At 36.9% G+C, this 11,353-nt stretch overlaps 1 protein-coding gene across 1 annotated transcript; it reads right to left on the bottom strand.

Moving 5' to 3' along the window:
- Positions 1–877: 877 nt before the first annotated feature.
- On the bottom strand, positions 878–9,566 carry LOC131790864 (leucine-rich repeat-containing protein 15-like). The gene is made up of 16 exons (XM_066162434.1): positions 9,547–9,566; positions 9,051–9,119; positions 8,643–8,714; positions 8,092–8,163; positions 7,502–7,573; positions 7,050–7,121; positions 5,921–5,992; positions 5,514–5,585; positions 4,882–4,953; positions 4,321–4,392; positions 3,992–4,063; positions 2,901–2,972; positions 2,506–2,577; positions 1,859–1,930; positions 1,344–1,415; positions 878–948 (listed from the first exon to the last, which is right to left on the bottom strand). The coding sequence occupies exons 1-16, from the start codon at positions 9,564–9,566 to the stop codon at positions 894–896; spliced, it is 1,080 nt and encodes a 359-aa protein (XP_066018531.1). The 3' UTR covers positions 878–893.
- Positions 9,567–11,353: the final 1,787 nt, after the last annotated feature.

Genomic DNA, 11,353 nt, shown 5'->3' with positions numbered 1-11,353 from the left:
ATATGACTTCCTATGACCATGTTCCGATATGACTCGACAAAGAGTAATTCCCGAAAGTCACAATTTTTCTTTCCTGCTAAACTAGGAGCTACTAAAGGAGCAGACCCACTGAAAGAAAGGTAAGGTACACGTTCACTCACAGGATATTCAAATGTGGGATTGCGATCAAATAGGATTGGAGGGAAGTGTCTTTGCAGCTTGTTTTTGTTTAATATCCTATTTAGCCCAGAACAGTTCCAAGAAGATTAGCTGTTTAGCTTGTATCACAAGAATAACAAAAGATGTATTAACGAAATTCATGACCTTAGGCTCCCTGAAACTTTTCTCCCTCCATTCTTAAGTTCTTTTTTCCTCTATGGGTTCACCGTCATATGAACCAAAAAGAATCTGTCAGGACCATACCTACTTTTTTTGACCACATCATATCGATCGTGGACATATTATAAATAAATGGTATGACATGTTTCTTTTTCCTTACGTAACTAAGACAACATTTTTATTTCAAATCACAACTGTAATGAAGTATGGCAAAACGTAATTCACGTACAATGCTTTAAGATTGCTGAGGGTGGCAAGCAAGTCAGATGTAGCTCCTCCAAATGGTTATCACTTCAAGTTTCTGTAAAATGCAATGGCATTTACAACATCACGTGTACAAGGGGAAATATCCGTGATCAACTCTGACTTTATTTATTCTCAGGTGATTAGCGTTTTACAGAAGACTGAAAAACTCATTTACATAGTTGCAAGAATGGATAAAGAGACTGAAGAGAAAATTTGTGGTATTTCGCCATCTATCAGCGTTTACTATGAATTAATCCAGAAGCAAAGAAGCCAGTGGTCTAAGTTATATGCTTCTGATTTAAACGTCGCTTACAGTTCTTCTAATCCTGTTAGATGATGAAATATCTTTTGCGCAAAGACTTGATTGTGTTGTCCCACAACACTCTGTGAACATAATTTGGTTTCTATTAGTTAAGCGACATAAAGTTTGACGCTGTCTTAGAAGTTAAAAACTTTTGGCAAACTTGAAAGAGAAATTCAATCTGCCAACTAATTCAAAATTAGTGATTAGCGATTTATCCACGACTCCGAGTGCTGCTATTCCAAAGGTATGGTTGGATATTGAAGTCCTCACCAACGTACTCCGTTCTCAGTTCCCCGTTCCCTGTTCTATACTTTTCTTCCCCTTTCCCCGCTCTACGTTTTCAGTTCTTCGTTCCCCTTCCCTAGTTTTCCGTTTCCCGTTTCCAGTTCATTGTTAGTTTAGTTCGTCGAGGATCTTGAGCTTTCACACACATTTAAGAATTTAGATAACGCTGATTTATTGTTAATTAACTTACAACTTCTTTAATTCGGTGAGAGCATCAAAAATCCCCAATGGTAACTCCACTAGCTTGTTTCCACGAACATTACTTTCATTTAAGAGAACAGAAAATAGCTTCATATTAAAACTGGGTGTATATATTTTACTGCTTTCGTGTGGTGGGCTGAGATCACCAAGAAGATTAAATTAAGCGTAGGGAAGAGAAAAATCATTTTTCTTTCCAGCCTTTTTTCCAGACTTACCCTATCATCTCAATCATATCTACCATTCTCATTAAACACAACTTCTAATGCAATAGAATAGTGCAGCATTGTTAAAACCATTTCAATCATTACATTCCTAAGGTCCCTCCCAGAACCCTTTCTCATCTTTCCCTGCTCCGGGTTGCGTCTATTGCAAGCCCTCGTCAATGTAAAATCATAAGGCAAAACTCGAACTCTGTCTTGAGTACCGCCTCCAACCAAACTGTTATTTGAGCCTTTTCCCTTTGCTAAGATGAAAGGACAGATATAAATACATATCTCTACGTACAGCTCTGTGAGATTTCCGAGATTAGAAAACAGGCCAGACGGCAGGTTACCTAGACTATTGTGGATAAATTGTCTATAAAATACAGAAAAAAAAAGAAAAAATAACCGAGGAAGTGAAATGAACTTAAAAGCATACATTCTTTAAGCGAGTCTTTCCAGTAACCTACAATAACTTTTAACTACGTAAAGCACTCTTCATGGGTCCGAGCTTGTCAGTCATACCATGTTTTTATTTATTTATATATTTTTTTTACATACCTCCATCAGAATAATAGATGATTGAATAATCTGACCAAACGTATTTGATTCATTAGGAAATTTTTCAGTTTAGTATAAGTAAGTAAGTAAGTACGGCTAGTCAGTTCCAAAAAGGGTGTCCTGTCCTGTCCGTCTATCAATAAGCCTTTCAATACACAGGATTAAGTATAATATCTATAAAGAGGAATGAGCTTCTTGTTTCTAAGGATAGAAAAACAAAAGATTATCTATAGCTGTTTTCCTTCTCTGCGTTCCTACGGTTCGAGATTCGTATAGACATAACCATCTCGTATGAGGTATTTACAAATAATGAGTTCAATTGGATTTCTCAGATGTCTCAATTTGTTTCGGCACAGCTGATGACGATCTTACAGAGACAGATCAACTTACAGGATCTTCAGCTGAGGATTTCGATCAAATGCGTTCGGAGGAAGGTCTCGCAGCCTGTTCTTGTTCAATCTCCTATTTAGCAGGAACAGTCAAACAGAAGAGCTGTTAGCTTATCACAAATAAATCAGTGATTCAATAGAGAGTTCATGACCAGACGCTCCAGAGTGATGAACTCTGAACTTTTCCCTTTAGTCTGAAGTTCACTCCACGTCAGGTGTTGAAGTCAGTAACCAGCATTAAGACCGTGTGGACCACCCTTACTTGCCCTTACATCGTATCATTCTTGAAATATGTAAATAAATGCCACAAATTTCCACTTTTATCCTATTTTTCCTGTTTCCTGTATAGGAAACGAAACATTAACGACAACTTTAATAAAGTTCAGTTTCACATACAGTTCTTGGAGAATGTTGAGGTTGGCAAGAAAGTCAGATGGTAGCTCCTCCAAATGGTTGTCACTCAGGTCTCTGTAAAAAAACGAATCCATTTACAACAGCGGGAAAAACCCCTAATAAACCCTGATTAGTTTCTGAAGTAATTAATGTTTACGAAGCCAAAAAATTAAGCACGCAATGTGAAAAGATAACTTCGATTATTGATATTTAAAGCCTCTCCAGGAGTCCTTCCATCTCATCCTGTTCTGCATTAAGGCATACTTTTGCTTTTAGAAAAACAGATATAATAGTATAACTGTACGTAAATATCTATGAGTCTTCCTGACTTTGGAAACAAGCCGGGTGGTGGCTAAAACGAAGCGGATAAAAAGTGTCGGGACTAGTATTTCAAAGCAATAATCCCACTTTGAGCCTGTTTAGAAACTTATTACGATGGCTGTTTTTTTTTAAATTCAAGTATAAGGCGTTTATCACTTGTCTATAATGACCCCAGGCCGACTAATCGTAAGAATGAATAAACACTATTTTAAGAGCTTTAATAAGATGTTAAGAGCTTTCATGAGACTACAATAAGTGTAAAGAATATTTCAATGATCGGGGCAGACGGTTTTGATAATATAAACAACGGTCATGTAACAGTTCAGCACTAATGACCTGGTCTGGTCCTTCACTTCCAACCAGGGCGTTTTTTATTAACACCTCTAAATGGAGATTGAAGTTGAGGACTGTTCTGTGACGTTGCTAGCTTGACTCGGGTAGAAACGCATGGAGAATAAGCGCTTAAATTACTTTCGATCTTTCGTGAGAGATGACGTCTCACTTGAAACATTTCCTATAACGAAAGTAACGATTGCGAAAATATACTCTGATCCTTCCGAGGGTGCATGGTCCATATCCGATAGCGCTAAAAACTGTTTATGAAGATCATTATGGATAACGTACTTCACCATCTATCTGCGTTTAATTAATGCAGGAGCAAAGAAGCTAGTAGTTTACATTTACATTTACATATATCATCTCACAACTTCTATAACAGACATATTTGCAAGCTCCAGTCTAGGTTATATGCTTTTGATTTAGACGTCGCTTACAGTTCCTCTAATCTGGTTAGGTGATGAAATATCTTTTGCGGCAAAGTCTTGATTGTGTTGTTCCACAACACTCTGTGAACATTAAAACATAATTTGATTTCTATTAGTTAGCGAAATAAAGTTTGACGTTGTCTTTGAAGTTAAAAACATTCGGCAAAATTGAATGAGAAGGTCAAAATTAGTTGGCATATAATACGCGATTTCCCCACGACTCCGATTGCTGCTATTCCAATGAATGGTTTATATTAAAGTCATTACTAAAGTTCTCCGTTCCCTGTTCTATGAATTTATGAATTTAGATAACAATGATTTATTGTTGATTAACTTACAACTTCGTCAATCTGGTGAGTGCATCAAAAATTCCCAGTGGTAACTTCACAAGCTTGTTTCCACGAACATTACTTTCATTTCAGAGAACAAAAAATAGCTTCATATTAAAACAGGGTGTATATTTTACTGCTCTCGTGTGGTGGGCTGAGACCACCAGAGAAGAGAAAAATCATTTTCTTTCCAGCCTTTTATCCAGACTCACCCTATCATCTCAATCATATCTACCATTCTCATCAAATAAAATTTCTCATGCAACAGAGAAGTGCAGCATTGTTAAAACCATTTCAATCATTACATGCTGAAGGTCCCTCCCAGAACCCTTCGTCATCTTTCCCTGTTCTGGATTGCGTTTATTGAAAGCTCTTGTCAATGTAAAGAAAAATCATAGAGAAAACTTGGACTCCGTCTTGAGTACCGCCCCCAACCAAACTGTTATCTAATCCTTTTTCCTTTGCTCAGATGACGGAACAGATATCAGTATCAAATGTATATATATATAACGTGATATGAATTGAGTTAGGGAAAAAAAGAGACTATGATACATATATATCTCTACGTACAGTTCTGTGAGATTTCCGAGATTAGAAAACAGGCCAGACGGCAGGTTAACCAGATTATTGTTGATCAATTGTCTGTAAAATACAGAAAAATAACAACGAGAATGAAATAAACTTAAATGCATATATTCTTTAAGTGAGTCTTTTCAGTAAACTACAGTAGCTTCTAACTAAGTAAGGCACCCTTTATGAGTCCGAACCCGCTAGGCATAGCATGTTTTATTTTACTTTTTTTTCTCCATACCTCCATCAGAAAAATGGATGACGGAATAATCTGGCCAAATGGTTTTAATTCATTAGAAACATTTCTCAGTTTAGCATGAGTAAGTACGTATGGCTAGTCAGTTCTGAACATGGTGTCTTGTCCTGTCCATCTGTCAATGGACCTTTCAATGCGCAGGATTAAGTATATCTGTACGGAGGAATGTGAAATTGAAAGCTATTTGCTTCTAAGGATAGAAACAAAAGATTATCTATAGCTTTTATTCTTCTATGCGTTCCAATGGTTCGAGATTCGTATCTACATAACCGTCGTATAAGATACTTGACAAATAATGAGTTCAGTAAGATTTCTCAGATGTCTCACTTTGTTTCGGCACAGCTGATGACGATCTTACAGAGGCAGATTAACTTACAGGATCTTCAGCTGAGGATTTCGATCAAATACGTTCAGAGGAAGGTATCGCAGCCTGTTCTCGTTCAATCTCCTATTTAGCAGAAACAATTTACAGAGTAGCTGTTAGCTTATCACAATAATTCAGTGTTTTAACAGAGAGGTCATGTCCAGATGCTCCCGAGGGATGAACTCTGAATTTTTCCCTTTAATAATATGAAGTTCATTCCACGTCAGGTGTCGAAGTCAGTAACCAGCATTAGGACTAGGAGGACCACCCTACTTGCCCTTATATCATGTCAATCTTGAAATATGTCAATAAATGCCACAAATTCTCTCTGCTATCCTATTTTTCCTGTCTCCTGTATAGCAAACGAAACATTAACGACAACTTCAATAAAGTTCATTGAGAAATACAGTTTCACGCACAGTTCTTGGAGAATGCTGAGGTTGGCAAGCAAGTCAGATGGTAGCTCCTCCAAATGGTTGTCACTCAGGTCTCTGTAAAAAACGAATCCATTCACAATAAAAACCTATGAAAAACTCTGACAAATTTCTGAATTAATTAACGTTTACGAAGCCAAAACATTTAGCACGCAGACGCAAATATGGATAAAGTCTTTTATCGTATAATGCACAATTTTTAATTTTCTTTTCAAAGGATGGGAGAGAAGGTAATTTTTTTGTCACTCGCCGTCTTCTCAGTTGGTTGCCAGTTGATCATTCACTAATTGTATATAATTAATCGTTTAGCAATGTAAAAAAGATTAATTCAATTATTTGATATTTCAAGCCTCTCTAGGAGCCTCGTTCCATCTCATCCTGTTGTATATTCAGGCATACTTTTGCTTTTAGACAGCATATATAATAATATAACTGTACTTAAAGATCTATTGGTCTTCCTGACTTTGGAAACAAGCCGGGGGGTGGCTAAAAAGAAGCGGATAAAAGGTGTCGGGACTAGTATTTCAAAGCAATAATCCCACTTTGAGCCTGTTTAGAAACTTATTACGATGGCTGTTTTTCCTTTTTAAATTCAAGTATAAGGCGTTTACAATTTGTCGATAATGACCCCAGGCCGACTAACCGTAAGAATGAATAAACTCTATTTTAAGAGCTTTAATGGGATATTAAGAGTTTTCATGAGACTACAATAAGAGTAAAGAATATTTCAATGATCGGGGCAGACGGTTTTGATATACAACTGTCATGTTACAGTTCAGCATTAATGACCCGGTCTGGTCCGTCACTTCCAACCAGGGCGTTTTTTATTAACACTTCTAAATGGAGATTGAAGTTGAGGACTGTTCTGTGACGTTGCTAGCTTGACTCGGGTAGAAACGCATGGAGAATAAGCGCTTAAATTACTTTCGATCTTTCGTGAGAGATGACGTCTCACTTGAAGCGTATTTCGCCATCGTTCCGCGTTTAATCAATGCAGAAGCAAAGAAGCCAGTGGTTTACATTTACATTTACAATATCATCTTGCAACTTCTGTAACAGACATATTCGCAAACTCCAGTCTAGGTTATATGATTTTGATTTAGACGTCGCTTACAGTTCCTCTAATCTGGTTAGGTGATGGAATATCTTTTGCGGCAAAGTCTTGATTGTGTTGTTCCGCAACACTCTGTGAACATTAAAACATAATTTTATTTCTATTAGTTGAGCAAAATAGCGTTTCATTTTGTCTTTGAAGTTAAAACATTCGGCAAAATTGAATAAGAAGCTCAACGTTAGTTGGTATATAACACGCGATTTCCCCACGACTCCGATTGCTGCTATTCCAAATGAATGGTTGTATATTAAAGTCCTCACTAAAGTTCTCTGTTCCCCGTTCTAAATTTTCTCTTCTCTTTTCCACGTTCTACGTTTTCCGTTCCTTGTAACCCTTCCTTAGTTTTGCGTTTTCCGTTTCCAGTTCATTGTTGGTTTGCTTCGTCGATGATCTTGAGCTTTCACACACATTTATGAACTTAGATAACGATGATTAATTTTTGATTAACTTACAACTTCTTCAATCTGTTGAGAGCGTCTAAAATTCCCAGTGGTAACTTCACAAGCTTGTTTCCACGAACATTACTTACATTTAAGAGAACAAAAAATAGCTTCATATTAAAACTGGATGCATATATTTTACTGCTTTCGTGTGGTGGGCTAAGATCACCAAGACGATTAAATTAAGCGTAAGGAAGAGAAAAAATCATTTTCTTTCCTGCCTTTTATACAGACTTACCCTATCATCTCAATCATATCTACCATTGTCATTTAAAACAATTTCTTATGCAACAGAGAAGTACAGCATTTTTAAAAGCATTTCAATCATTACATGCTGAAGGTCCCTTCCAGAACCCTTCGTCCATCTTTCCCTGTTTGGGATTGCGTTATTGAAAGCTCTTGTCAATGTAAAGAAAAATACTAGGGAAAACTTAGACTCTGTCTTGAGTACCGCCACCAACCAAACTGGTATCTAATCCTTTTCTCTTTGCTCAGATGACGGAACAGATATCAGTATCAATGTATATATATATATATAGCGTGATATGAATTGAGTTAGGGAAACAATAAAGAGACTACGATACATATATATCTCTACTTACAGTTCTGTAAGATTTCCGAGATTAGAAAACAGGCTAGTCGGCAGGTTACCCAGACTATTGTTGATCAATTGTCTGTAAAATACAGAAAAGTAACCACGAAAATGAAATAAACTTAAATGCATATATTCTTTAGGTGAGTCGTTTCAGTAACCCACAGTAGCTTCCAACTAAGTAAGACACCCTTCACGAGTCCGAACCTGCTAGTCATAGCATGTTTTATTTTACCTTTTTTTAAGATACCTCCATCAGAATAATGGATGATTGAATAATCTGGCTAAATGCTTTTAATTTATTAGAAACATTTCTCAGTTTAGTATAAGTAAGTTATGGCTAGTCAGTTCTGAACATGGTGTCTTGTTCTGTCCATTGGTCAATGGGCCTTTCGATACGCAGGATTAGATATGATATCTATACAGAGGAATGTGCAGAGTGAAATTGTAAGCTATTTGCTTCTAAGGATAGAAAAACAAAAGAGTTCAATTGGATTTCTCAGATGTCTCACTTTGTTTCGGCACAGCTGATGACGATCTTACAGAGGCAGATTAACTTACAGGATCTTCAGCTGAGGATTTCGATCAAATACGTTCGGAGGAAGGTATCTTAGCCTGTTCTCGTTCAATCTCCTATTTAGCAGGAACAGTTTAACAGAGTAGCTGTTAGCTTATAACAAATAATTCAGTGTTTTTAACAGAGAGGTCATGACAGATGCTCCCGAGGGATGAACTCTGAACTTTTCCCTTTAATCTGAAGTTCATTCCACGTCAAGTGTCGAAGTCAGTAATCCGGCATTAAAACTATGAGGACCACCCTTGCTTGCCCCTACTTCATATCAATCTTGAATATGTGATTAAATGCGACATTGTCTCCCTGCTATCCTATTTTTCCTGTTTTCCTGTATAGCAGACGAAACATTAACGACAACTTTAATAAAGTTCAGGGAGAAATACAGTTTCACGCACAGTTCTTGGAGAATGCTGAGGTTGGCAAGCAAGTCAGATGGTAGCTCCAAATGGTTGTCACTCAGGTCTCTGTAAAAAACAATCCATTAAAACAGCGGGAAAATCCATAATAAATTCTGATTAATTTCCGTAACCGTAAGAATGAATAAACTTGTTTTAAGACAACAATGGTCTCTGTAATAAAATAATCCATTACAACAGTGGAAATAAAAACCCATAAAAACTCTGATTAATTTCTGAAGTAATTAACGTTTATGAAGCCACAACATTTAGCATGCCAGACCCAAAAATGGATAAAGTTTATCATATAATGCACAATTTTTAGTTTTCGTTTCAAAGATGGGAGAGATGGTAATTTTTTGTCACTCACCGTCTTCTCAGTTGGTTGCCAGTCGATCATTTACTAATTGTATTTAATTAATCGTTTAGCAATGTAAAAAAGATAATTTAAATTAGTTGATATTTTAAGACTCTCCAGGACCTCCTTCCATCTCACCCTGTTGTATATTCAGGCATACTCGGGTAGAAAACGCATGGAGAATTAGCGCTTAAATTACTTTCGATCTTTCGTGAGAGATGACGTCTCACTTGAAATATTGCCTATAACGAGGGTGGTGCACTGAATATCGCAAAAGTAACGATATGAAAGATATTCTGATCCTTCCGAGGGTGCATGGTCCGTATCCAGTAGCGCCAAAGATAGTTTATGAAGATCAGTATGGATAAGCGTATTTCGCCATCTTTCCGCGTTTAATTAATGCAGAAGCAAACGAAGTTAGTAGTTTAACATTTACATTTACAAATATCATCTTGCAACTTACGTATAACAGACTATTCGCAAGACCCAGACTAGGTTATCTGATTTGATTTAGACTCGTCGCTGACAGTTCTCCTAATCTGGTTAGGGTGGATGAAATATCTTTTGCGGCAAAGTATTGATTGTGGTGTTCCGCAAAACCCCTCTGTGAACATTAAAACATCATTTTATTTCTACTAGGTGAGCACAAATAGCGTTTCAGGTTGTCTTTGAAGTTTAAAAACATTCGGCAAAATTGAATGAGAAGGTCAAAGTTAGTTGGCATATAAACACGCGATTTCTCCGCGACTCCCGATTGCTGCTTATTCCAACATGCATGGTGTATATTAAAAGTCCTCACGAAAGTTTCTCCATTTTCCCGTTCCTAACTATACTATTCCCTTTTCCACGTGCTTACGTTTTCCGTTCCTCGTTCCCCTTCCTTTAGTTTTGCGTTTTTTCCGTTTCCAGTTCATTGTTGGTTTGTGCTTCGTCGATGATCTTGAAGCTTCACTCACATTTATGAACTTTATGATAACGATGAGGGATTTTTGATTAACTTACAACTTCTTCAATCTGTTGAGCGCATCTAAAATTCCCAGATAGGTAAACTTCACAACGCTGGTTTTCCACGTAAATTACTTACATTAAGAGAACCAAAAATAGCTTCATATTAAAACTGCGGGTGCGTATATTTTAAAACCATTTCAATTCCATTACATGCCTGGAAAGGTCCCTTCCAGACCCTTTGTCATCTTTCCCTGCTCTCGATTGCGTTTATGGAAAGCTCTTGTCAATGGTAAAGAAAAATCATAGAGAAGGAAACTTGGACTCACGTCTTGAGTAACCGCCCCCAACCAGACTGTTATCTAATCCTTTTTCCTTTGCTCCAGATGACGGAAACAGATATCAGGTATCAATTTGTATATACTTTATAGCGTGATATGAATTGAGTTAGGGGAAAAAAAAGAGACTACGAATACATATATATCTCTACGTACAGTTCTGGGAGGATTTCCGAGAATTAGAAAAACAGGCCAGACGGAAGGTTACCCAGACTATTGTTGATCACATTGTCTGTAAAATACAGAAAATAAACAACGGGGAAATGAAAAATAACTTAAATGCATATATTCTTTAACGTGAGTCCTTTTCAGTAACCTACAGTAGCTTCTAACTAAGTAAGGCCACCCTTCATGAGTCCGAACCTGCTAGTCATAGCATGTTTTATTTTCCTTTTTTTTTTTACAAGATACTTCCAGTTCAGACATAATGGATGATGAATTTTATCTAGCCAAACGGTTTTAATTCATTAAAAACATTTTTTAATTTTCAGTTTGGAGGAGTAAGTAAGTACGTTAGTCAGTTCCGAACAGGGTGTCTTGTCCTGTACATCTGGTCAAATTGGCACTTTTGATACCGCGCTAGGATTAGATATGAATATCTATTACAGAGGGAATAGAGTGCGGGTGAAATTGCAAGCTATGTGCTTCTAAGGACTAGAAAA

The sequence above is a fragment of the Pocillopora verrucosa genome, chromosome 1 (assembly GCF_036669915.1).
Source record: "Pocillopora verrucosa isolate sample1 chromosome 1, ASM3666991v2, whole genome shotgun sequence".
Taxonomy (NCBI): Eukaryota; Metazoa; Cnidaria; class Anthozoa; order Scleractinia; family Pocilloporidae; genus Pocillopora; species Pocillopora verrucosa.
Note: the sequence above shows the minus strand (reverse complement) of the source record. Positions and strands in the feature narration are given on the sequence as shown.

Coding starts and splice junctions, on each gene's coding strand:
- LOC131790864 (XM_066162434.1), bottom strand. CDS start 9,566: ATGCCTGAATATACAACAGG. Junction 7,574..8,091: donor CTCGGAAATCTTACAGAACT/GTAAGTAGAGAT, acceptor CTTAAATGTAAG/TAATGTTCGTGGAAACAAGC. Junction 4,954..5,513: donor AATCCTCAGCTGAAGATCCT/GTAAGTTAATCT, acceptor TGTATTTTACAG/ACAATTGATCAACAATAATC.